Source organism: Bos mutus, chromosome 8 (assembly GCF_027580195.1).
Source record: "Bos mutus isolate GX-2022 chromosome 8, NWIPB_WYAK_1.1, whole genome shotgun sequence".
NCBI classification, from domain to species: domain Eukaryota; kingdom Metazoa; phylum Chordata; class Mammalia; order Artiodactyla; family Bovidae; genus Bos; species Bos mutus.
The window spans coordinates 110,069,806-110,096,259 of NC_091624.1; the positions used below are offsets into that span (position 1 = coordinate 110,069,806).

The 26,454-nt window shown below is 46.8% G+C and overlaps 1 protein-coding gene across 7 annotated transcripts in view; it reads left to right on the forward strand.

Annotated features, from left to right (window-relative positions):
* The first annotated feature begins 11,871 nt into the window (after positions 1 to 11,871).
* Positions 11,872 to 26,454, forward strand: part of SH3RF1 (SH3 domain containing ring finger 1) — a 155,204-nt gene continuing 140,621 nt past the window's right edge. For 6 of the 7 annotated variants that reach the window (XM_070376047.1, XM_070376054.1, XM_070376049.1 and 3 more), the window contains exons 1-2: positions 11,872 to 12,008; positions 13,433 to 13,920. In XM_070376047.1, the coding sequence (XP_070232148.1) occupies positions 13,528 to 13,920 (393 nt within the window). In that variant the 5' untranslated portion in view covers positions 11,872 to 12,008; positions 13,433 to 13,527. The remainder of the gene's footprint in view (positions 12,009 to 13,432; positions 13,921 to 26,454) is intronic. The other variant, XM_070376048.1, reaches the window with a different exon arrangement.

Consider the following 26,454-nt stretch of genomic DNA (forward strand, 5'->3'; position numbering starts at 1 on the left):
GGGCCTATTATACAGAGTGAAGTAAGTCAGAAAGAAAAACACCAATATAGTGTATTAATGCATGTATATGGAATTTAGAAAGATGGCAAAGACAACCCTATATGCAAGACAGCAAAAGAGACACAGATATAAAGAACAGACTTTTGGACTCTGTGGGAGGAGGCGAGGGTGGGATGATTTGAGAGAATACCATTGAAACATGTATATTACCATATGTGAAACAGATCGCCAGTTCAAGTTCAATGCATGAAACAGGGCACTCAAAGCCAGTATACTGGGACAACCCAGAGGGATGGGATGGGGAGGGAGGTTGGGGGTGGTGTTCGGGATGGGGGACATATGTATACCTTGGCTGATTCATGTCAATGTATGGCAAAAACCACCACAATATTGTAAAGTAATTAGCTTCCAATTAAAATAAACAAATAAAAATTTTAAAAAAGAGTCTTATCCTAAATACCTCAATGTAAAATAATCATGTCAAAACTAAAAACAGAACTACCATATGATCCAACAATCCCATTCCTGGGCAAGTATCTGGATAAAAACATGATCTGAAAGGATACATGCATCCAAGTGTTCATTGCAGTGCTGTTTACAATAGCCAGGCATGGAAGCAACCTAAGTATCCACCAACAGAGGACTGGATAAAGAAGATGCGATACGTATATACAGGGGAATATTGTGTGTGTGCTAAGTTGCTTCAGTTGTGTAAGTGATTCTTTGTGACACTGTGGACTGTAGCCCACCATGCTTCTCTGTCCATGGGACTCTCCAGATAAGAATACTGGAGTGAGTTGTCATTCCCTTCTCCAGGGGATCTTCCTGACCCAGGAATCAAACTTGAATCTCTTACGTTTCCTGAATTTGCAGGTAGGTTCTTTACCTCTAGCACCACCTAGGAAGAAAAAGAATGAAATAATGCCATTTGCAGCAACATGGATGGGCCTGAAGATTATCATACTAAGTGAAGTAAGAGAGACAGAGAAAGACAAATATCATATAATATCACATGTGTGAAATCTAAAGAAAATGATACAAAGGAACTTAATTACAAAACAGAAATAGTCTCTAAAATACGAAACTGTGGTTACCAAAGGGAAAAGGTGGGGAGGGATAAATTAGGAGTTTAGGATTAACATATACACACTGCTGGATATAAAACAGATAAGCATCAAGGGCAAGAACTATCTTCAATACTTTGTAATAAATTGTAATAGAAAATAATCTGAAAAGGCATGTATATATACACACTATATACATCTGAAAAAGTATGTGTGTATACATATATATATATGTATATACACTAGAAGGGGCTTCCCTCATAGCTTAGTTGGTAAAGAATCCACCTGTGATGCAGGAGATCCCACTTCGATTCCTGGGTTGGGAAGATCCGCTGGGGAAGGGAACGGCTACCCATTCAGTATTCTGGCCTAGAGAATTCCATGGACTGTATAGTCCATGGGATTGCAAGGAGTCGGACACGACTGAGAGACTTTCACTATACGTACACTATATATGTGTGTGTATGTATACACGAATATATATGTATGCTGCTGCTGCTGCTAAGTCGCTTCAGTCGTGTCCGACTCTGTGCGACCCCATAGACGGCACCCTGCCAGGCTCCCCGGTCCCTGGGATTCTCCAGGCAAGAACACTGGAGTGGGTTGCCATTTCCTTCTCCAATGCATGAAAGTGAAAAGTGAAAGTGAAGTCACTCAGTAGCGTCCGACTCTTAGCGACCCCATGGACTGCAGCCCACCAGGCTCCTCCATCCATGGGATTTTCCAGGCAAGAGTACTGGAGTGGGTTGCCATTGCTTTCTCCGATATATATGTATACACACACACACACATATATATATGGTATGTGCTAAGTCACTTCAGTCACGTCCAACTCTTTGTGACCCCATGGACTGTAGACCACCAAGCTCCTCTCTCCATGGGATCCTCCAGGCAAGAATACTGGAGTGGGTAGCCATGCCCTTCTGCAGGGATCTTCCCGACCCAAAGATCAGACCTACCTATCCTGTGACTCCTGCATTGCAGGCAGGTTCTTTACCACTGGGCCACTGGAGAAGCCAATATATATATATATTGTGTGTATGTGTATAAATTACCTTGTGTGTGTGTGTGTGTATAAATTACCTTGCTGTACAACAGAAACTAACAACATTGTAAATCTACTACAGTAATAAAATAATGAAATACATAAATAAAATAATCATACTCTTACTACTACTAAGACTAGTGAAGTTTTACTAAGCTCTTACTAAGTGCCATATAGACACACCAAGTGCCTCAAACGTCTTCTCACTTTTAAGTGTCACCACAACCTGTGAGGTCGGTACATTGTCTCCATTTTCCAGATGACGAAACTAACGCTGACAGAGATTAAATAACTCTCTTAAAGTCACGTGAGTAAACTTTCTAAAGCCCTTCTATTCAAATCTGAGTCCACAGTCCTATTTATTCCGTTTGTACAATAATCGACATTTGCAATTATGGCCTGGAGTCATCTGTAAATGTTAACCTCTTGTGTTTTTTATTTCAAAAAATCAGGGAAAGGTATACTATCTCTCTGATACTTTCATCCAAATAAAAATTGGTTTTCCAGAGTGACCCATATTTCAAGAATTCTGGATAGCTGAAGCTTTAACTGTACTCTGCAGTTTCTTACTAAATTTCAGTAATTAGAGTTCTACAAATTGCTTGCAATTGAGTTGCAAGTAAAATTTTTATGAAATGCTATAAAATATAGTGGTTATAAATTCTGAGTGCTACATAAATTCTATCTATTGCCATTTTCTTGCAAACATCAATTTTAAAAAGGTTTTTAAATGTTTTTGGCAGAATCTTTTTTTCAATGTAATACTTCAATATGTACTTTCTTGGCAACCCATGAGATTTCCTGGAAGTTCCTGCTGCGTATACACTTATCATGTAAACATAAAACTTGACTCCCCAGTATAAGCATCAGCCATTTGCAAATGCCAGCAGGCTTTATAAGCAATTCGTTGTCTATACGGTCATCATCTTTTCCTCATATTTTTTTCTAATGCTTGGAGTTTGGGCCACAGAACTCTTAGAAAGACTATTTTCAATTTCCTTCTGCTTTAAGATCTCCCCATCTTTTGACTAAACACTCCTTCATCTTCCTGGAGTAAATCTGATTTAAAATGTCTAGTCAGCTTACTTGATCACATTTCCTCCAATATGTCAGTGTAGCCATAACTGCTTTGAACATTTAACCTTTCCTGAACCCCAGCACAATTGTACAACCACACGTAACAGTGTATACAGTTCCTTTTCATTTATCAAAGGAAAGAATCCTTGGGGAATAAAGATTTGACAGCTTATCCAGTTACAAGATAATTGTAATACTTTAAAAAAAGAGAGAAAAAGAGATGAGACAGATGGTGTACGCTGGAGACATGTGGAAGTTTGCTTGAAAAAAGCTTCAGAAATTAAATTGACACTGAAAAGAAATTATGCAAATCATCATTTTTGCATAAAAGCATCATGGAAAACAGGCAAATTATCTTAATCTGTAGTCTTCCACAATCTTGTCTAAGAGAGAGAATATCAAGTGGACTGATACCCTCCTGGTGTCCTATTTAAAAAGCTCTGTAGCCACTCATATTTCTTATTTATTTTTATCTATTTATTGGGTCCACTCACTTTAAATCACAAGGAAAAGAGATTAAATTGAGTGGGATGGTTAAGAACATCTTCTACTTTGCCATGCTTAGGTCTAAGTCATTAATATAAACGATTGATACATTTTTTGATGAGTTATTCAGTACTTTTATCATACATTATGGAATTTACACAGGGGAGTGCTTTATAATAAATTTACTAGATATTTCATCAGATTAATTTATGTGGAATGAAAGGATGATGGAAATTTAATTTTAATATTATGATTGTTACTTTAAAGCAAGATTTTCACATTGCACCTTTAAACTTTATATGCTTGTCTGATTTACACATTTCCCAAAATTTATAAAACAAGAAAATAAGCTCTGAGGCCAAAGAAGCTTATGAGGACAGGAATTCTAAGAAAGAGTGTGAATGTTGGGGTGAAAATTCTGGCAGTGTAGGTTGAGGGGACTGAAGGACAGAAAATTAGTGAGCAGTCTGATTTCAGTAAAAGGAGGATAATCACATCCTGAATTCAGGCAAGTGTTGGAAGAGCAGGTTTGGAGGGTAACAGCATCAGTATCTAGTGTGATGATCACTGTGCTTTTAAGAACATGAATAAATATGTTTATTTGGGAGCAAGAAGGAGCAAAGGTGACCTGTTAGCTGTAGACAAAAGAAAATGTTATGATGGGATCATTTCAACTTATTTTGAGATCATGGAATATAGGCTTGTGTCTGAGTGTACATATGAATCAGGGAGAGTAAATGGAGAAGGGCCCACATTTTTGACCCAATATTATAATGAAAACAGAAACCTAGGTCTTACATTATGAGTGTTCCATGAGTGTGAGTGTGTGTTTAAACTGGCCTATTTAAATGCCATTAGAAAAGTCAACCTTTATATTTAATTTGAACAGAGAAAGAGAAGTCTGGAATTTGATAAACAACAACCTCAAAGATATAAGGCACTCCCCTTATATTTCAACCTCAAATATATAAGGTTCAGATGGTAAAGAATCTGTCTGCAATATGAGAGATCCAGGTTTGATCCCTGGGTTGGGAAGATCCCTTGGAGAAGAAACTGGCTACCCACTCCAGTATTCTTGCCTGGAGAATTCCATGGACAGAGGAGCCTGGCAGGCTACAGTTGGGTTACCAAGAAAGATGATGGAATTTCATTTCCTGAAGATGGTTAGATAAAGTGATGGATATTCGGGAAGACTGCTTTAGAAGCAAAAAGATCACTTCAAGGTTTAAGCTTTCAAAGTGAAAATGGAGTTTGACAAGAGAAAGTATTTTTCACAGAAAGGAACACATCCTAGTACATTTTCTTCAGATAAATTACATTTATGTTTGAACTTGGGTCAGCAGTCTCTCTGGCATGCTTCCAGTGACGTTTCACAGTATAAGCTGGGGACCTTCTGAGGCTCGATGTGGATGACCCTGGACCACGCTGGGTCCTGAGTTAACTCAGGGCAGCCATGCGTGTTTCTCTGGGAAAGCTAATATTTTGGCTCCCTTATTAACTGATATCCTTTATATAAAAATCTGTGTAGCTTTTATTAAGAGGAGAGGCCGAGCCCTGGACAGTGGGGTGGGTGGGTAGGAAGAGGGGAGACCAGAATGAAAGTAGGTTGCAACACACAGGTCCTTTCTGTTATAGCGGCAAACCAGCACTGGCTGGAGCTCCTGTACGCTTCCTTGGCTTTATCAACCGAAGCCCAGAGGCCCTTGATGGGCTAGCTTCCCTGCCCAGCTCTGGGTGACTAGGTTGGTCCTTTCTTAACTGCGGTCCTAGCATTGCTTTGTTAGAACAGTGTGATTCCCAAACCCATGCTGGTCCTGGTAAGAGAGCATCCCTAGGGACGGGCTGGAAGCCTGCATTTTGAAGGAGCTCTGCTGGTGATTCTGGCTGCACTGAACCTCAGGACCCATCCCTGAAGCCTGGGTTAGGATTAGAGGCACTTAGAGAGCCCTGGCTCCTCCCCAGTCAAGCAGCTCCTCAGACGTCTCAGGGAGACTGGAGGAAGGTACCATTCGCCACCCACTCCTCGCCCTTGCTCCCCAGCATCCATCCTGATTCAGCTGAAGTCCCCAGGGAGGGGCCTATAAATACTCCATCTGCTTGGATTTTTTTGCCAGACAGTGGAGTTTGCAGCATCTTCCCACTCCTGAGACCAAAATAGCCCCTCTGGGTTTGCCTTCTCTGAGCTGTTAAGAGCCCTGTTTCCTGACAACCGTGGTGCCTCAGGACTCCTGTCTTTCTACATGGTGATTCCATTACCCTTAGATGTCCTTTATGCAGTTAGGATGCAGATAAGTATTTAACTGGGGCTTCCCAGGTGGTGCCGTTGGTAAAGAGTCCACTTGCCAACACAGGAGACACAGATTCAATTCCTGGGTCGGGAAGATCCCCTGGAGGGAAGCAGTGGCAACCCACTCCAGTGTTCTTGCCTGGAGAATTTCATGGACTGAGAAGCCTGGCAGGCTACAGTCCATAGGATCACAAAGAACTGGGCACAACTGAGCAACTAAGTAAATGCGCACACATACATTTGTTGCCACTTGCTCAGAATGTCACTCCTACGTCCAGGGCAGACCGTGGAGACATGAGCAGAGGCAGGCAGGCTGACGAGGAGGGCCAGAGGCCAGGATCCACAATGCTTGAAATAAAGGTACAAAGAAGACAAAGGGAAGTAGGTAGAAACTGAAATATATTTGGGGGCGGGTAGCTGGCAGACTTGGTGATGGAGAGGAAACTGGAAAAATCACCATGACCCATGGGTTTCTGGTTTAAACACTGGATACATCATGCTGATATTTACCGATATCGTGACAACTGGAGGAGGAATTAGTTTTTTTTTTCCCTGTAATAAATATTTATTATGAGTCAAAGGAAGTTGCTTTTAGCAAATATATCTCCCAAGCTTTTTGTTTAACCACAAAACTTAAAAATCAAATGGGAAATTTCTAGAAAATTACACAAACATTTGTGGTTGAAAAGTTATGTAGGTTTTCAATTTGTCATTAAATGTCAATAAACATAGATAAGAACTGTTAACACAGTACTAATAAATATGTCAAGTACAGCTTTGCCTCACCTGGATAATTTCCAAAGTGTCTCTTTGGTTATTATAGTCTTGTGGAATTACTGAAGTACAAATATTCTGTTACTTTAACTTTCTGAGGTGGTAAGGCAATGGCACCCCACTCCAGTACTGTTGCCTGGAAAATCCCATGGACAGAGGAGCCTGGTGGGCTGCAGTCCATGGGGTTGCTAAGAGTCAAACGACTGAGCGACTTCATTTTCACTTTTCACTTTCATGCATTGGAGAAGGAAATTGCAGCCCACTGCAGTGTTCTTGCCTGGAGAATCCCAGGGACGGGGGAGCCTGGTGGGCTGCCGTCTATGGGGTTGCAGAGTTGGACACGACTGAAGCGACTTAGCAGCAGCAGCAACTAACGGTGCCCAGCAACTTGCTTTTTAAATATATTTATGTTGGGAGAATTAGTTTCTGTCTTTACAATGTTTCCCATCAGACATAACTGAATTTTGATTCATTTCAATTTTAAATAAGTCTGGTCACAGTTTGAGGCTTCAAAATTTTTATAGTACATAAAGTATATAGCTGATATACAATATGTTACAGGTACACAATATAGTGATTCATTATTTTTAAAGGTTATATGGGCTTCCCTGGTGGCTCAGACGGTAAAGAATCTGCCTGCAACGAAGCAGACCTGATTTTGATCCGTGGGTTGGGAAGGTCCCCTGCAAAAAGGAATGGCAACCCACCCCAGTATTCTTGCCTGGAGAATCCCACGGACAGAGGAGCCTTTCAGGCTACAGTCCGTGGGATCACAAGAGCTGGACACAACTGAGCAACTAACATTCTGTTTATAGCTATTGTAAGATTCTGGCTATAGTCCCTGTGTTTTACAATATACCCCTACAGCTTATTTCATACCGAGTAGTTTGACCTCTTAATCTTCTCTGCCTGTATTGCCTCCCCCTTCCCTTGCCCAGCTGGTAGCCACCAGTTTGTTCTCTGTATCTGTGAGTCCGTTTCTTTTTTTATGTTATCTTCAGTAGTTTGTGTGTATTTTAGGTTCTATGTGTAAGTGATATCATACAGTATTTGTCCTTCTCTGACTTACTTCACCTAGCATAATGCCCTCCAAGTCCATCCATACTTTGTGAATGGCAAAACTTCACTCTTTTCTCTGCTTTACCCAGTCATCTGTCAATGGACACTTACGCTGCTCCGCATCTTGGCTATTGTAAACAGTGCAGCTGTGAACACTGGGGTGCGTGTATCTTTTCTAATCAGGGTTCTCCATTCTTTTCAGGTAAATACCCAGGAGTGGCGTTGCTGGGTCTTATGGTAATTCTATTTTTAGTGTTTTGAGAAACCTCCACATTGTTTTCCACAGTGGCCACACCATTATACATTCCCACTGACTGTAGGAGGGTTGGAGGAGGAATTAGTTTTGAAGGAAGTTGGTGAGCAGACACACATATGTTTCTGTATGTGTAAGCATGTGTACCAGAGCTTAACAAAGAGCACGCTGGACTGGGAATGGAAGAGTCTGACTCGTGTCAAAGCATCATCACTGCCAGCAGGAACTTCTTGACACCTCATCTTTCCCTGTCTGCAACTGGGGGATGATTATATCTGTCTTCACCACTTCAGAGGGATGCTGAGAAGACGAATGAGATAGCGTTGGGGATAGCACTTTGAAGTCTTGGTTGGATGAGAACTGTAGGAATCCAAGCTATCATTATCATGTCAGGGCGTGTTTATTTCTCATGTATCTGCTCAGAGTCACAGGGGCCATGCGCATATCACGTGTACATCCTCTCCTTCAGGTTCAGTTCCCAGAAATGGTCAGATGAACGTGTTTTTCTTTCCCTTACCCTCCTTTCACCTATATTATTCTCTTGACAGAATTTTGCAGTTATTACTGTTGCTGCAGACTTCTTAAAAGACCCTGGAAAGAAAGGACTTTGCCCAGTATAACTTTCTCAGGTAATTATAAAGATAATGATGATACCTTACTATATAAGAGATGTACAGGTTATAAAGAACCAGGGCTCTGCCTCACAGAATGCTCAACAACAGTCTAGAAAAGGTATGATTTTTTCCCCCACCATTTGACAGAGGGACGATGGCTCAAGAAGTTCAAATAACTGACCTAAAACTTCATTGTACAAGTTGGAGTAATGGAAACTAATGAAAGAATTGTGTTCTAAAAAACAGAGTGAATGAGCAGCAGGGGTATTGAAAGAGCTGAGCCGTGTCCCAGGTGACACTTGGGGAATCGTGTGGGCTTCTTTCATCCCTTGTATCCCAGACAGTCTCCAGGTCTTTGATAACGCGTTGCTGTTTTCCAGTCACTAAGTCATGTCTACCTCTTTACGACCCCATGGACAGAGGAGCCTGGCAGACTACAGTCCATGGGATTTCCCAGGCAGGTATACTGGAGTGGGTTGCCATTTCCTCCTCCGGGGGATCTTCCTGACCCATGGATTGAGCCAGAGTCTTGTGCATTGGCAGGCAGGTTCTTTACCACTGAGCCACCAGGGAAGCCCTTGATGAGGGGTGCAGCTAGGCATTTTCTGGTCTAGAGTTTCAAAAGCTGGACCATTCCACTCAGGGCCTTGTGTGCGTGCATGCTAAGTTGCTTCAGTCATGTCCGACTGTGCAACCCATGGACTGCAACCCATCAGGCTCCTGTGACCATGGGATTCTCCAGGTAAGAACACTGGAGTGGGTTGCCATGCCCTACTCCCAGACCTTGTGAACTGTTCTCTAAATACAAGCAAGTAACTAAAATAAGAATAAAATAAAACATAATTGTCCCTTGGTCTCCAGAGTCATTACCTGGTTAAGTGTCAGCTTTCCCTGGCAGGTCACACAGCACACTAAGGGGTGCCTGAGGTGACCTGTGAAAGACATCCTTGGGACAGCAGGAAGAAACTGGACTTGGAATCCAGACATGAGGTTGAGTCTTGGTCCAAAGTGGCTACTTGTGGTGAGTGAACCTGTTTGAGTTTTGGTTTTAATAACCATAAATGACACATAATATTTACCTATTTACTGACTGTAACTGTCCGATCAGCCTTCCCTTCACCCACCTTGTTTCAGATGCAGAAGTTGATAGACTAAGTAGTCACTTTCAAGGTGACTTGGTGGATTAGTGGTTTAAAACTGCTCTGTTCTGATCATGTCCCCCCTTGTCTTTCTCAACTCAAATGCATGCATGGATTTGTTCACTTCAGTTTTTATTACATGCAGATGCTTTTACTGTTCCAAACTTGGTAGTTATTTTTTTGTCTTATTAAGGTTTACATTTATTTGTCAGATAAATACACATTCTAGGAGCTAAAAATGAAACATTTTCAAATAGTGTCTACATTTTATGATTCAGTGTTATGAAAAACTTGAAATAAGTTACTTTGCTTTGAAATCAGCAATGCTCAAAACCAAATCATTTCCACAGCTCCCTCATTCTGCTGCTTGATTTTGCCTCTCTGTGCATCTTTCATCACCTTTGACATTGCTCACTTCTTGTTTTAATCAATAGTTTAAAACTCAAGTATGGGTGATTTACAATGGTGTGTTAATTCCTGCTGTACAGCAAAGTGATTCTACTATACATACACGTACATCCTTTTTTAAATCCTCTTTTCCGTTGCGGTTTATCGCAGAATACCGAATACAGTTCTCTGTGCTTTACAGCAGGACCTTATTTATCTATCTTCTGTATATGTATTCATTCCCTTCTAATGGAGGGCAAGTGGGCTGTCTTTCCTGGCATTCATGCAGTAGATTGTCCGCATATTCAACCATTAGCGCAAAGCTAATGAGAGAAGGGGCTTCCCTGGTGGCTCAGATGGTAAAAAAAAAATCTGCCTGCAATGTAGAAGTGGGTTCCATCCCTGGGTTCCATCCATGGCTACTCACTCCAGTATTCTTGCTTGGAAAATCCTATGGACACAGTCCCTGGGATCGCAAAGAGTCAGACACGACTGAGCGACTAACACACACACGGAAGGAAGATGGACGGAGGCAGTGAGGACTTGACCACATCTCAAACGTCGAGCAGGTGACTGCAGCCAGTGAGGGAGCGGTGACTGAAGGGTCACAGCGTGTCCTTACTCGGGTGGTTCTCATTTGTCTGCAGTGGTTTTGCCGTGGCCCCAGCCCAACCTTAGAGGAACATCCACTCCCTTCAAATGGTTGGGCTGGATGAAGGGCAGGCAGCGGTTTCTCGCAAAGGGGTATGTGTCCCCTCTTCTCCTTATTTTCTGCACACCTTTGAGGAAAGGTAGTTGGGAAAAATGTTTGTTGAGTGGACGGTAAATGCAAATAAAATGACAATTTTGAGATCAATGACAAAATTTTAACTTGTCTTCCCTCTAAACTGAGTATGAGAAACAACCCCCCACACCTGTGGACGAAGTTTTCCCAAAGGACCTTTCGGTTAACAGGTGTGTGTCTGGCGTTACAGGTGTGTGCGGGGGGTGGGGGGAGCGAGCGTAGGCAGAGGCCATGGGGCTGGTTCCGGCCAGGCTGACCCCGGGTCCGGGGCTGGGCCGGGCTTCCCGTCCGCCCCGCTTTCCGGGTCCTGGCCCGGTCCCAAGGCTCGCGGGAGGGTCTGTGTCCAGGGACCCGGCGGCGCCTGCGCCTCCTCTGCGGCCAGCGTGTCCCACCTAGACCTCCCTCCCAGCCTTTGCGGCGGCCGCTCGGGTCCCCTATCCGTCCCCTCCCGGGACCCGCCCCGGACCCCGGCCCTAGGCAGGGCCCAGACACCGGAGGAGGGCGGGTGGCGCTCCTTGCCCCTCCTGCCTCCTCCCTCCTTCCCTGCGCCTCCTGCCTCCTCCCTCCTTCCCTGCGCCTCCTCCCTCCTCCCTCCTTCCCTGCCCCTCCTCCCTCCTCCCTCCTTCCCTGCCCCTCCTCCCTCTCCCTCCTCCTTTCCCGCTCCTCCCCGCCTCTCCCCTCTTCCCTCTCCCCTCCCCCCTCCTCCTTCCAGGCCCCGCCCCCTTTCCCGCGCTCCTCCCCTTCCCGCCCGGACCCGCCCATACCCACCTCCTCCTTCCCGGCCCCGCCCCTCCTCTCCTCCTCCTTCCTGGCCCCGACCCTCCCCTCCTCCTTCCTGGCCCCGCCCCTCCTCTTCCGCGCTCCTCCCCCTCACGCCCGGCCCCGCCCCCTCCCCTCCCCCTTCCCGGGCCCGGCAGGCGGCGGCGGCGGCGGCGGGCGGGAGCGCGCGGGCGACGAGCGGAGTCCAGAGCTGCCCGGCGTCCGAGGCAGGCGAGCGGGAGAGCGCGGGGCGTGCGGACAAAGAGGGCGCCACGCTGAGGTAGGACCCCTCCCCGCCCCAAGCCCCCGGCCCCTAACCCCGCGCCCCCAGGGCCGGGTTGGAGAGGGTCGGCCGGCCGGCCCCAGGCACTGCAGCGGCGGGCGCCCGGACGCCCGGCGGGCGGACCTGGCGACGCGGCGCTGCGGGCGCTCCTGAGCCCCGAAACTTCCGAGGGTGCGAGGCTCCTGTCCGGCCAGGCCCGGGGCGGCGGCCAGGCGGCGAGTGGACCCACCCGGCCCGGCCCTGCCTTCCCGGCCGCTGGCCGGGGCGCGAGGTCTAAGCGGGCGGCCCCCTACAGCAGCCCCGGGGCGCGTCTACACGGGCGGCTCCCGGCACCTGGCCCCGGGATGTCTACGCCGGCGGCCCTAGCAGCAGCCTCAGGGCGCGTCTACGCGGGCGACTCTAGCACCTGGCCCTGCGGCGTCGACGAGGGCCGCCCTGGGCACCTGGCCCCAGCGTCTGCAAGGACGGCCCCCTGCCTCTGGCCGCGGGAGCGTCTACATTGGCGGCGCGGGCACCTGGCCCGGCGTCCACGCGGGCCCGCAGTACCTGAGGCGAGCAGAGCGACGGCCAGGCCCCTGCCCGCGTCCACACCGCCACCTGGCTCTCCTGGGCACGCCTACACTGAACTAGGGGTCGAGGAGAGCGGTGCATGGTCTGAATGCTTTTTCCTGAATGGCCCCATTTTCATATTCTGCTCGCGGTTCCCAGTCTAGCATTCCATTCTCAAATTCTTTGGGTGATAATTTTGCCAGATTTTCTGAATGGGATTAGCACAGGCCGTTCAGAAATCGCTTCCGAGTTTGTCGGCCGCTGCCCTGAAGGGTGATACGTTTATATTTGAGCTGCTTTCGGGCCCATCTTCAGTGTGTCTTTTAGAATTGTCAACCTTCAACTCGTTTTCCTTGGGTAAGATTAAACAATTCTATTTTTAAGACCAGCGAAGAAACATATGTATTTCATACTGGGATCATTTACCACCAAAGTGGCTTGAGTGCTGGGGAACTTGGTTGGATTTAAAAGGAATTTCAGGTGGAGGAAACAGTTCATTTGCCACTTTAACCTTCTCAGATAAGTTGAGGACTTAGTTAAGGCCTCAGGTTTCACTTTGAAAGCCAGAGAAATTATGTTTCTATTGCATTTCATAAATCCTATTTATGTCAAGAGTCCCCTGTGGTACTTGATAGCTGTTCCTGCACAGTGAACTAGATGTCTTCACGGATTTATTGTGAACTGCTTAAAAAGCCTGTTTTGTTTTCAATTGTTGACTCTGGAGTTCAGGCACCATGTATTCCAAAGCAAAGCTCCATTCTCTCGGGAAGCACTTCTGTGTGCTGTTGGGTTCCTGGCTCTTCTTTGTACCTTTACCCGCCAGTGATGGTCCTCCTTCTCTGTCTTTCCCTCCTCTTCCCCGGGGGCCCCAGAGCAGCGTCTGACATGGATGTTACATGAGCCCCTTTGAGAGCTGCACACAAGTATGCGTGTCACTGCTGCATTTCCTTTGGTGAACTAGAGGAAGATGGATGAGTCGGCCCTGCTGGATCTTCTGGAGTGCCCTGTGTGCCTGGAGCGGCTGGATGCCTCTGCCAAGGTCTTACCTTGCCAGCACACGTTCTGTAAACGCTGTTTGCTGGGCATCGTCGGTTCCCGGAATGAACTCAGATGTCCCGAGTGCCGGACTCTGGTTGGCTCGGGTGTGGAGCAGCTTCCGAGCAACATCCTGCTGGTCAGACTTCTGGACGGCATCAAGCAGCGGCCGTGGAAGCCCGGCCCCGTGGGGGGCAGTGGCACCAACGGCACCAGCGCCTTGAGGGCTCAGAGCAGTGCTGTGGTCACCTGCAGCCCTAAAGATGGCCCGAGCTCACAGGGCGGACCCCAGCCGCGGGCGCAAGCCTGGAGCCCCCCGGTGAGGGTGAGTAGCCCGCGGAGGCAGATGTGCGCATGTCTTCTTTATTCGTTGGGTGTTTTCTACATCAACTCATGGCTGAAGGAGCCACATCATTGGAACAGATAGGAAATTATGCGTCAGGAATTGTTTTTTTCTTTTTTGGAGTGAGATTGGATGTAAATAATGGTTTTGTTTTTAGAATTCTCTCCTGGATGGTGGGCCTCTATTGGCTTTTAAGATAAATTTTGAGAAACAGTAGCAATTATTCAATGAAATATAAAACACAGCAGTTTTTTATGCTGAATGTAAAATGGAAATTTGTTGTGGTTTTACCTTTTTGATGGCATTGAAAGAGTCATAATTATGCATGTATGTGTGCATATATGTATGCATATTATAAATAGGTGTGTGGGTAGGTCGTAAGTGGGAAATTGAGCTTTAATTTTATGTGGCTTGAAGCCATTCTATGGGTTTTATGAATGCACAGCACAGAATTTTCTGGTTGGAGGAATTTTTAACAAATCATGGCCACAGGTAGAAGAGTTTTGTTGCTGTAGCAACAGATTGTCATTGAGAGCCATGCTAAGACAGCAGAGAATCTAGCTTTATGTTGACTTTTGTAGGGATTGAAACAAAATGTTTCCATCAGATTTTTCTGGGGTTTTGGGTTTGGGCTGAAATAATTTCAAGTGTGGCTAAATATCTATGTGGTACAGTTACCACAACAGAAATTTCTAGAAGGAAGGTAAAAGATTTTGAAGAAATCTGAATTATGTTGCAGTTGACGACATCCTAATGAAGCATGCTTTTCTCATTTTTGTAAATCTCAAAAGTAGTTCTGGACATTTAAAGCAATTCTGTTTGTTTTTTTTTTTATCCTGGAAGAAATGATTTTGATGAGTGGTCAAATTGAGAAAATGCAGTTTTAAAGAACAGTTAATCTGAATGAGAATATTTTTGTTACATACTCATAGTAAATACACAGAACTGACTTTTTCATGTAATGTAGGAGTGACCTTTGGGATGGTGTTGAATAGTGTCAGCTCACAGGTGTGGCTCCATTGGAGCCGTTAACAGAAGGGCTGTCTTTCTACTGTTCTTCTCCTTTCTCAAGCCCGTCTCTTACTAATTGTGTGTTTGCATCACTAGATGGTAAGTATAGAAAGTGTGTTAATCTCTGGAAAACAGTTTTATCCTCAGGCTATCAGATTTCTCTTAAGTCACATTTACTGTTTTTTTAAGACAGTGAGAACTTTGTGTTTTGGAGGTTTTCTTTGCATATTTGAAGCCCCCTAGTTATGAAATTGCTTATAGGATTTTCTTAGATTTTTTTTTTTTTAAATGGGAGTTTACACGGTTAGCATTCATGGGCTCATGAATATTTCAACCTCAGAACCTCTGATCAAGTTGGTTGTTTCTGAGACACCTGACCCAGGTCTGCTTCACTTAATTAGGGATTGGATTTGCTTCTTGGAAGGATTTTGTTTCCTTGTTAATTATGCTGGAGAGTCATAGCTTCTGGCTGTGAATAGAAGCGTCTCATCAGTTGACAGGTTGCCTTACCTGTTGTGAGGAATGTGGTGAATGTTTGATTACTGATAAAAAGAAATTTAAGACGAGGGCTCAGCATTCAACTTGGTGTCCTTTGAATTCTAAGGTTTTGTTTCTTTCTTACGTAGAAACTGACATTGTGATGCTGGAATGTTCATTTATTTGAGCTGCTAATCTCCGAAAATTGACGGACACTTTTCTTAGATACATTATTTTGAGGTTTTGATGATGTCAGTATTATTATTCTGACTGATTATGATTTTCCTAATTTACTTTTTGTTTCTTCTTTAGCATAAGAAAAATTACTCGCCAAGAAGCTCAACTGAGCTTGAGCCTTATAACTTAGATAAGGCAGTTGAGGCCATTAAAAATAGGTGATGTCTGTTACTTGGGGTGGGGCGGCGGGGGGACGACACTGAGAGTGGAGGACAAAATAACAAACAAACCAGAATTATTCGGTAATGTGGGTGGATGCAGATGCTGCAATTCTTAAAAAAAGAACTTTCTCCTCACCTAGTCTAAAATAATTTCTCAGTAGCAGTTACTGGTACCTTTTACTTTGAAATATTCAAAATAACCAGGTATACAGGAACAGCACCAGCACCTAAAAGATAAATACATTTCAGAAAATGTTCATTTCTTATTTCTTTTAAAAATTTTATTTAACAAAGCGATTCAGTTCTACATACCTTCTTTTCATAATCTTTTCCATGATAGTTTACCCCAGCTTCTTGACTATATTTCCCTGTGCTCTTCAGTAGGACCTATTGTTTATCCATCCTGTATATACTAGTTTGCATCTGCTAATCCCAAACTAGGAAATGCTGCTTTTGAAAGTGAGAGCCCTGGAGTCGTCCACCAGCCCCTGGGGTGTCCCCTGAGGTGAGAGAATCCCAGATCCTTAACTGTTCTGACACCAGCCAGGGGATGTGAGAGCCTGTACCCACTGTGGCGGAAGCTGGTGCTGATAGCATGTGTTATACTGTTTGGTTATTGGTTATGATCCTGTGAAGAGCTGACTCAGTGGAAAAGACCATGATGCTGGGAATGATTGAGGGTGGGAAGAAGAGGGGGCAACAGAGGATGAGATGGCTGGATGGCGTCACTGACTCAATGGACATGGGTTTGAGCAAACTCCAGGAGATGGTGAAGGACGTCTTCACTCCAGGGAGGCCTGGCTTGCTGCAGTCCACACAGTTGCAAAGAGTCGAGCAAGACCGAGGGACTGAACGACAGCAAATACGTTCCTTGTTCTGTTAGATCGTGGCCAAGTGGCTTCCTCACGCGAGTGTCTCAGGGAGACTGGGTGTTATCAGCAGATGCGAACATAGCTGACATATGACACACATCCTGTTCCCAGAATTTTAGTGATTTTTGCCTCATGTGTGTGCATGCTGTCCCTTCAGTTGTGTCCAACTCTTTGCAACCTGCTAGGCTTCTCTGTCCATGGAATTCTCCAGGCAAGAATACTGGAGTAGGTTGCTGTGCCCTCCTCCAGGGGGTCTTCCTGACCAGGGATTGAACCCAAGTGTCCTGTTTCTCCTGCATTGGCAGGCAGGTTCTTTACCCACTGTGCCACCTGGGAAGCCCTTCTTGCTACATTTTGTTATCGTTCAGTCACTGAGTTGTGTCCAGCTCTTTGTGACCTGATGGACTGCAGCACACCAGGCTTCCCTGTCCTCCACTGTCTCCCGGAGTTTGCTCAAACTCATGTCCATGGAGTTGGTGATGCTATCTAGTCTAACCACCTCATCCTTTGTTGCCTGCTTCTCCTCCTGCCTTCAATCTTTCCTCTCATCATCATCTTTTCCGGTGAGTCGGCTCTTCGCCTCAGGTGGCCAAGTATTGGAGCTTCAGTTCAGCATTTGTCCTTCCAATGAATATTCATGGTTGATTTCCTTAGGATTGACTGTTTTGATCTCCTTGCAGTCCAAGGGACTCTCAAGAGTCTTCTCCAGCACCGCTGTTCGAAAGCATCAATTCTTTGGTGCTCAGCCTTCTTTATGATCCAACTCTCACATCCATACATGACTACTGGAAAAACCATAGTTTTGACTAGATGGACCTTTGTCTCGTATGAAGGATCAAATGGAAAAGTGTTGGGTCGACGTCACCACAGGGAGCTGGCAGCTCTTTACTTCAAGTAAAGAATTCCTGTGATCCAAGGGCCAAAGGTGACCAGGGGAATGAGGTGTAGGGTGGGGGTGTCTATAGATAACTGTTTACATGGACTGGAAAATACCTACTGAAGATGGGTTTTACATATATAAGGATATGCACAGTTAGACATGGACAGCATGTTTGAGTGGTTCCTATAGAATTATGACTAATGGAATAGATTTCTGCTTTCTGAGTGTGGTTCCGCTGGTTCCATAGCTGATACCTGTGCCTGTGTCTGTCTAGGTGTTGCTATATAACAACCTCACACTTCTGCTCCCTCAGAGTGAGCATATTCAGCAACCATTGATCACATGACCCCTGGTTGACACTAAATTGTATTTCTTGTAGTCTTTCCTTTATCTGGCAAATATTGATCAAGCACTTAACTAGGTGCCAAGCACTGCCCTAGCTGCTGAATAGATAGAATTGGGCAAACCAGATGCAGATTCTGCTTAGGAACTTGTGTGTCACTCTGGTGGGAGACACAGCTTTGGTAGTGTGTAAACAGTGCAGGTAGGTCATTCCAGGTGCTCAGTGTTAGGCAGGGAGCTGGTAGAGGGTGGATGAGGGGCAGGTTTAGCGTGAGGGTGTGTGTGAGAGAGAGAGAGAGAGGATGGGCAGGGGCCTGGTTTAGGGTGAGGGATGTGTATGTATTCATATTCACAAGCTTCCCAGGGTGTGTGTGTGTATGTGTGTGTGTGTGTACGTGTGTACTCATAAGCTTCTTGAGGCCAAGGCATTTGAGTTGAAGTCTTTAGGGTGAAATGGTGTTAAGTAGTTGAGAGGGGCTGGGCAGGAGAAGGGTCAGTGGTCACTGCTCGGAGCCAAAAGGAAGGGCCTCTGGGCCTGAGATAACCGTCAGGCTCAGGCAGAAAAGGTTGGAGCTTGGTGTTCGGGGACCGGGAGACGGGGAAGGCGAGGAGTTCTAGAAACTGGGGCGCAGGTGAATTCCTTTCTCCTGTTTTCATTTCTCCCTGATTACACTTCCCTCTCTCCCCGGAGCTGACTGTGAGGGGCTGAGTCGTGTCCTCCCAGACCTAGAAGTTGAAGTCCTGTCCATTAGTTCCTGGGACCTCCCAGATGGTTCCACTGAGAAGAACCTGCCTGCAATGCAGGACACATGAGTTGGATTCCCTGGGTTGGGATGATCCCCTGGAGAAAGAAATGGCAACCCACTCTAGTATGCTTGCCTGGAGAATCCGATGGACAGAGCAGCCTGGAGGGCTCCAGGCCCCAGGGTTGCAGAGTTAGACCTGACTGAGCACACACACAGGGAGGCAGCAGGTGGGGAGGCCGCAGAGTGTGGGGTGTGATGCAGGGGCGTCCCTGTGACTGAGGGCGGTGACCCCAGAGTGAGCATCTGGTCAGGGGGGAGGAGGTGGGTGAGAATGGGCAGGCAGGACCAGTTCCCCTGGCAGTTGGGTCACTGGGCACAGGGGGAGCATCCCTCCTGGACAAATCCGGCGGCAGTTTGGACAGGAGATGGTGAGGTGGGGAGGTTTTGATGTTTCCAAGTGGCTGAGTCAAAATAAACAAAGGTGTTGCTCGTTTTTGCCAAACACTGTCGCAGACATTCTTGACCTCTCCTTATTTACTGATTTATTTCCTCCCTGACCCCTGTTCTGTCCTTGTGTCCACCCCAAGCCTGGCTGCTACCTTGTTCCTGAGTCAGGAGGGCAGTGAGGCTCAGGGCTGGACTGGGCAGGAAGCCTGCGCCCAGCAGGGAAACGCCGAATGGCTCTTGTACCACAAATGGGTCGTGGATCTTACGTGTAAATCTCAACCAGCCCTTTGCAGTTAATATTGGAACAATATTGTTATTTTTAAAATGTAAATTTCAAAATGAGTTCCTGAAAACATCCTGGCTGTCAAAAAAAATTCTTCACTTTGGAAGTATAATGTGTGTCTTTCTTTATCTCTTTGTATATGTTTGTATGTGTATGCATCTGGTTGTTTTGGTTCTTTACATAAGTGGAATTCCATACTCTGCGTATCTGATGACTAGAATGTGGCTGGGAAATCTTGTCTTGTCTGAGCATGTATACATCTACCTTCTTAAAAAGAAGACACCTTTTTTATTGAGCTGTACTATACACACAGAAGAGTGCATGAATTGTGAGCACGCAAGTCACTAAATTAACATGCTTCATTCTTTTTAAATGACCACGTAGTGTTTTTCTCTCCATTTAAAAAATTAAAGATAGTAAGTACTCATCGAGAGGATGTACAGGGGGAATGAAGGCTTCTACTCTCTCTGATCCTAGTCTCCAGAGGTGACCACTGGGAGGGGTTATTTTTTGGTGTGTTTTCTTCCCTAAGGAAAAAGCTGAGTAGAGACAGGATCCTATTATGCATGCTATCAGCAACGTGCAGTTTTCCACAAAGTGGCGTCACTCTCAGAGCGTGTCAGTGCTCTCACTGCTGCACAGGAAGAAATCCTCATTTTGTGGACGTGGGGAGGGTGGCTGGAGAGGCCCAGGAGCTGGTGCAGGGCCCCCGGGCGCCACTACAGGCCCCTGACCAACTGCCCTGGCCCCCTCAGCACTGCAGCCAGCGGGGCTCTGTCCACCTTGCTGTCCCTGGCTCGTGCTTCATCCTGATAGAAAAGGGCCAGTGGATCCCTGCATGGCCGCAGGCCGGCCCTGTGTTCCTCTCCTGCGGCCACTGTGACAGAGTGCCCTGAGCACTCTGGGTGGTGGAGAACAACTGCTGTCCTGGGGCTGGATCCGACACCCGGGTGTCCTGCTGCCCCGAACCCGCAGGCCTCTCCTAGCCCCGGGGTCTCGCAGCAGACCCTGCTGTGGTCACCTGCTGCCCACATGCCTCCCATCCCCGTCCCTCTGCACGGGGCCTGGCGCCCTGCGCGTCTGTGACCTGGTCTCCCTCCCACGGCCTGGCGGGCGTGGGGTGCTCAGCCTCCAGGGTCCCGCCTGGCCACGGTGGGGACACCGCATGCCTCTGCGAGGTGCAAGGGCCCGGCACCACTCGGTGTGAGTCAGCCCGCCTCTCCACAGCTGTGCGCTATCCGACTGTGGGCTCCTTCACTGTGGAGCCCAGCCCTCAGTCTCCCAGAGCTTTCGTCATGGTGTGTATTGTTGTTTAGTCGCTGAGTCGTGTCTGACTCTTTCGACCCCGTGGACTGTAGCCCCCCCGGCTCCTCTGTCCATGGGATTCTTCGGGCAAGGATACTGAGTGGGTTGCCATGCCCGTCTCCAGGGGATCTTCCTGACCCAGGTTCAGACCTGTGTCTCGTGCACTGACAGACGGATTCTTTCCCACTGTGCCACCTGGGAAGCCCTCATACTGTGTATACCCCTCACTTTTTTTTCTCAATTTCAAAGACTTCTGAGAGTCGTGACCATAAAAAGAGAACTCGCGAGCTTCACGCACCCTGTGTGTGGGGTCGTCCTTGCCCTGGCCGTCTCTGTGCCCGTACCCCATCCGGAGGATGGGGCGCCGGCCTCCGGGAGGCTGGCGGGCCTGTCACTGCACACACAGGCCTGCCAGTGGGTTCCTGGGACCGCAGGGCGGGGAGGAAGGCACCAGTGGCCACTGAGCAGTAGATTATTTGAGTTGTGAAACGTGGGAAAAGGCCGCAGTAAGCAGCGTGCACGTGAACTGTTAAGTTGCATTTAGTAGAGTGCCGAGAGGCTTGGAATGTCAAGTTTCAACTTTCTTCTGTTCAACTAAGGAATTAAAAATTTCCCCAAGTATTTTTTAACAAGGACAAAAATTTAGAACACTGTATGTTCACTGTTTATATAACTCAGCAATGGATGAACAGGGGTGACTTTTCATTAGCATGTTTAAAATGTACTGAGTGTTCCTGGACATCAGAGAACTGCCAGGATGAAATGCGAGTTCGCTGGAGGGGCTCCATGCATGCTACGTCATGTCCTACGTCATGTCTGACCCCACGGACTGTAGCCCGCCAGGCTCCTCTGTCCGTGAAATTCTCCAGGCAAGAATTCTGGAGTGGGTTGCCATTCCCTTCTCCAGAAGATCTTCCCGACCCAGGGATCGAACCTGGGTCTCCTGCATTGGCAGGTGGGTTCTTTTCCACTGTGCCACCTGGAATGCCCAAAGCGCTCCCTCCCTGGTTGTAATTCATGTGAAGGAAGCTTGTCTGCCTCCACAAATAATGCAACAGCAACGGGGCAGAACCTCACTGTGGGAGCCAGCAGCTTGGTATTGATATAAGGTTCCTGGAAGGTGTTTAGACACTAAGGCTACAAGCTGAATGTTCGATTTCTTAGGAGGAGATTATATTTCCATAGAGCTGAAAATCTTCTGACACTGCTGATTAAATAACTGCTTAGTTCTTAAACATGTATCTTTATAGAACTTTAAAAATTCTTTAATACATTGACCACATAGAGGAAACAATGTCAGGAATAAGTTAAACCTCAGACCTTAAATTTTTATTTGCTCAGCTCATTTGAAGGGGTATTTAGTTACCAAATGTCTCAATTTTTTTTTGTTTTTTTGTTTCCCATGGCTGAGTTTGTCTTTTAAACACACTGATATATTATTTCCAGCATTTCATATGTTTTTACTTTTTCTTCCCCACCATTGAGCAACAGTTGAAGAGCTTAAGTTTTTGAGTCTGAATATATTTGCCATTTTTGGTCAGTCTAATTACTTTCGTTCAGTATTACGTATTTCATTGTATGTAATACTATTAGCACTTTCGTTTTTCTATTTTCTACTTATTCTTAGGACAAATCCAAAATATTAGAAGATCTTGAAAGCCCAGACTCTCTTGTACAAGGGTAGTGATTTTGCTGAAAGTGAAATGTTAGGTGAAGGTCATCAGTAGGAGACAGTGCGGAATGTTTACAGAGTCCAGGAAAGTACAGCTGTGGCGTGGGGCTCTGGTCGTGCCGCTCGCTCTGCGAGGATGTCCCGAGATGGGGCGTGAGGACCACCTGTGCGGTGCCAAGTGATGGGGCCATGGCATCAGTCCCGGCTTGGTGACTCGCCACCAGGGATTTCTCTTCCACAGGCTGGGGTTTCCTCTCTTCTAAAACTAGAGGTTTGTGTATCTGAGTTCCTGTGCAGCCCTGAGAATTTTGACCTAATTGCCCACGCCAAGACCAGGTTCGATAGTGAGCGTTTAGGACGGACTGAGGCTAGTGTCTGGAGATCGTCTGGGTGAGACGACAGGAAATGTGCCTCAGTGTCACCCTGGGCCCGCAGCTCCTGAGTGTCCCTGGAGGCGCGGCGCGTCTGTCTTCAGACAGGTGGGAGGCGCACCGGGCGTTGAGCAGGGGGACACGCAGGAAGGCGGGGGCAGCTGGGGAGCCCAGCTGGGGGCCGGGGTGCTTGCCGGGCCGCCTCTGTTCTGCCTGCTGGGGTCCCCAGGGCTGAGACTGTAGTGTGCTCAGCCAGGTGTGCCGCCCTGCAGGTGTCTGGGCACCCTGCATCTGTCTTTCCCACTCTGAACGGCTGTCCCAGCATTGTGTTGATACTGGCAGTGGGGGGCGGGGGAGTGGCTGAGCTTCTCTGGGGGCAGATGAGCCTGGGGCGGGGTGGGGGGGGAGGGGGGGCAGCAAGGGCAGCCGTGGACCTGCTCCTCCTCGTGGGCACACTTGGCTTCAGGAGTGAGGATGGAGGCGGTGGGTCGTTGGCGGAGTGGTCAGGAGGCATCGGGAGGCCATGTGGGCGGTGAGCTGAGGGCAGTGGGAGCAGCCAGGTGGAGGGGCTTCATTCAGGGCAGGGGAGGTGCCAGAGAAACGAGGCTGCTTCAGACGGTGCAGGGGGACGGGGGCGCAGCATCTCTGTCCTGGGAGGACGTGATGGCGGGGCACTGCACCCCTCGTTTCCCGTGCAGCTCCGGGCACCTTCTTTCCTCAGCCTGAGTTCTCCCTTTTTGGGACCACGAGGGTCTGCAGTCCAGTGCCCGGGAACCTGTGGACGCTCAGCACCGTGAGTGCCTTCTGGTACTCTTCCCAGAATGAGAGCTTTTTGTGGCCCGTGTCAGTTATGTTGCGAAGTGAGCTGTGTGTGTGTACGTACACGCCCTAGTGCACGCAGGCTTGTGTACGACATTTGTCATGCGCATGTCATCGGACATTTTGTTCTCTTTTAAGCAGGCAGCTTAAACTTGAGGTTCCCAAGCTGTTCATGAGTTAGTGACTGTTGTCACCTCTGGTTTCGCCCTGGCTCTGCCGCCCACTCAGGCTGACCCTGGGCTGGGAGAGGAGGCTGGGGGCCTTGTGTCTCTCCCTCCTCCTCCTGGGGCCCTAGCGGCCGTGGAATTCCTGACATGCTGATCCATGACTGTTTCTTCTTCTCCTCTCCCTGCCTCCCTATTTCTCTCTATCTTTTTGATGACATGGGGGAAATAATAGCTGAAATAATTAAAAATGCTTGTCTTTTGATTCTGTTCTTTGGCAGAGTTTTGAAAAATCTTAGATTCCCAAACGTCTGTCAGGGAGACGAGATGAGCTTTGTAGCTTGGTTCTGACTTTTAAGAGTTAGCGTTAGGGAAGATTATGATGTCCCTACCTGGGTCCCTTAATGGATGTTGGATGTAGAATGTGTGCTTTATTCCTTGAGGCTGATTTTTGTTTACCCTGCTCACCCTTTCCCGCCCCTCCTTTGAGAGTGCCCACTTCATGTTTTTAGATAGATACTCTGCTCAGCTTATCCGTGTTTTGATTATTTTTATCTCCTATCTAGAGTAGCTGATGGCTTTTTAAAATGTGACTAGGCCCATCTCTTTTAATTAAAAGACATTTGCTCCTTGGAAGAAAAGCTATGACCAACTTAGTGTATTAAAAAGCAGAGACATCACTTTGCCAACAAAGGTCCATCTAGTCAAAGCTATGGTTTTTCCAGTGGTCATGTATGGATGTAAGAGTTGGACTATAAAGAAAGCTGAGGGCAGAAGAATTGATGCTTTTGAACTGTGGTGTTGGAGAAGACTCTTGAGAGTCCCTTGGACTGCAAGGAGATCAAAGCAGTCAGTCTTTTTTTTTTTTTCAAAGCAGTCAGTCTTGAAGGAAATCAGTCCTGAATATTCATTAGAAGGACTGATGGTGAAGCTGAAACTCCAATACTTTGGCTACCTGATGCAAAGGACTGACTCACTGAAAACACCCTGATGCTTGGAAAGATTGAAGGCAGGAGGAGAAGGGGATGACAGAGGAGGAGATGGTTGGATGGCATCACCAACTTGATGGATGATGAGCAAGCTCTGGGAGTTGGTGATGGACAGGGAAGCCTGGCATGCTGCAGTCCACAGGGTCAGACACGACTGAGTGACTTGATTGACTGGGAACCATCTCTCAGTAAATAAGTGCATTTATGTAGCTGATAACTTTCTGATGAATTTTGAAAATGAAGCAACAGTGAAGAGCTTTGCTCTGCTTCAACTTTTAGTAAGTTTGGTTTTTTTTTGGTTTGTTTTTTTAATGGAGCTTCTATTTTTAGTTAAAATATTCACTTCCTGTCTTTGTAGGGTAAGAAAGGACACTGAGTGGACATTTTAGGAAGACGGTCATCTCCTGCACTGTAAAATGTCTTTTGGAAAGGACATTTCAAAAGCTTGTTGATAACTTAGTCCAGAGCCTCACAGGAATCAGAGCCCGGGAGTTCTTGTTCTGTTTTGTTGTTGTATCACATCCAGGTTCATCGGATTCCTCTTGTCCTGTCCCTCATGGGAAAGAAGCGCTCCCTGTACCACCCGGCCGCCTCCCGGGCCATCCCTTATCTGGCCTAAACACTGCACTTCCTTTATGTGTCCCCGGAGGACCCATTTCCTGACATTTTGGTCATTTTAGTTGCTCTCCTTTGGAAGCCCGCCACCTTCTCCCCTTGCCTGGGTTACTGTCCAGGGGTGCCCTGAGCCTGCTCATGGAGTTCTGGGAAGAAGAGAGCCTTGCCCTGGGGAAGGGCCGCCACGTGACGCTCCTGAGTGCGATGCTCCTTCTGTCTCTGTAAAAATAACTCCTTGTGTGGCTGACTCATGCTTGCACAGACACTCAGATTTTCTCTTCTTTTAAGTTTGGTTTTCTCCCATCTCTTATGTGAGCCCTTGGTTTTTGCTTCCTAATTAAACCAGCCCCTGCCTCTGTCACCCTCACAGCGGTCAGTAGCTCTCCATGGGAAAAATGCTGCTTCTGTAATAATGGATGTCACGGGTGGATTCCTGATCTTAAAAACATACTTAATGTGTTGTTATATTTATTTAGAGTATTGTATTTATTATATTGAACCAGAAGCCTTGAAAGTTCAAATCTTTACTAAATCCCTCCATTTGGTTATTTTTTGTCATTCAGTCGCTCGGTTGTGTCCAGCTCTTTTTGACCCCTTGAACTGCAGCACGCCAGGCTTCCCTGTCCTTCACCATCTCCCAGAGTTTGCTCAGACTCATGTCCCTTGAGTCGGTGATGCCACCCAACCATCTCATCCTCTCTTGTCCCCTTCTCCTACCCTCAGCCTTTCTCAGCAGCAGACTCTTTTTCTCTTCACATCAAGTGGCCAAAGTATTGGAGCTTCAGCTTCAGCATCAGTCCTTCCAATGAATATTCAGGGTTGATTCGGTATTTGACTGTTTTCTAATTAATGGTGTTTCCGTTTTGTCTCCTGTACCAAGTTATATGTTACTTGGGAGCAGGAATCTTGTGTTTTATGTCTCTCTTCTGACTTTTACAGCTGAAAAGGTAGTGGGTGTTTGCTCCAGGGACCACATCTTGATGGGCTTGAAAGTTCATATCCCAGAATCCTACGTCCACTTGGGCCTTTTTATCTTCTTCCCACACGTGTACTTTTGACACCTGTAACCGTATTTGTTCTCCACGGTCTGAGTCAGCTACGAAGGTATTACCAGAGGCTATGGAA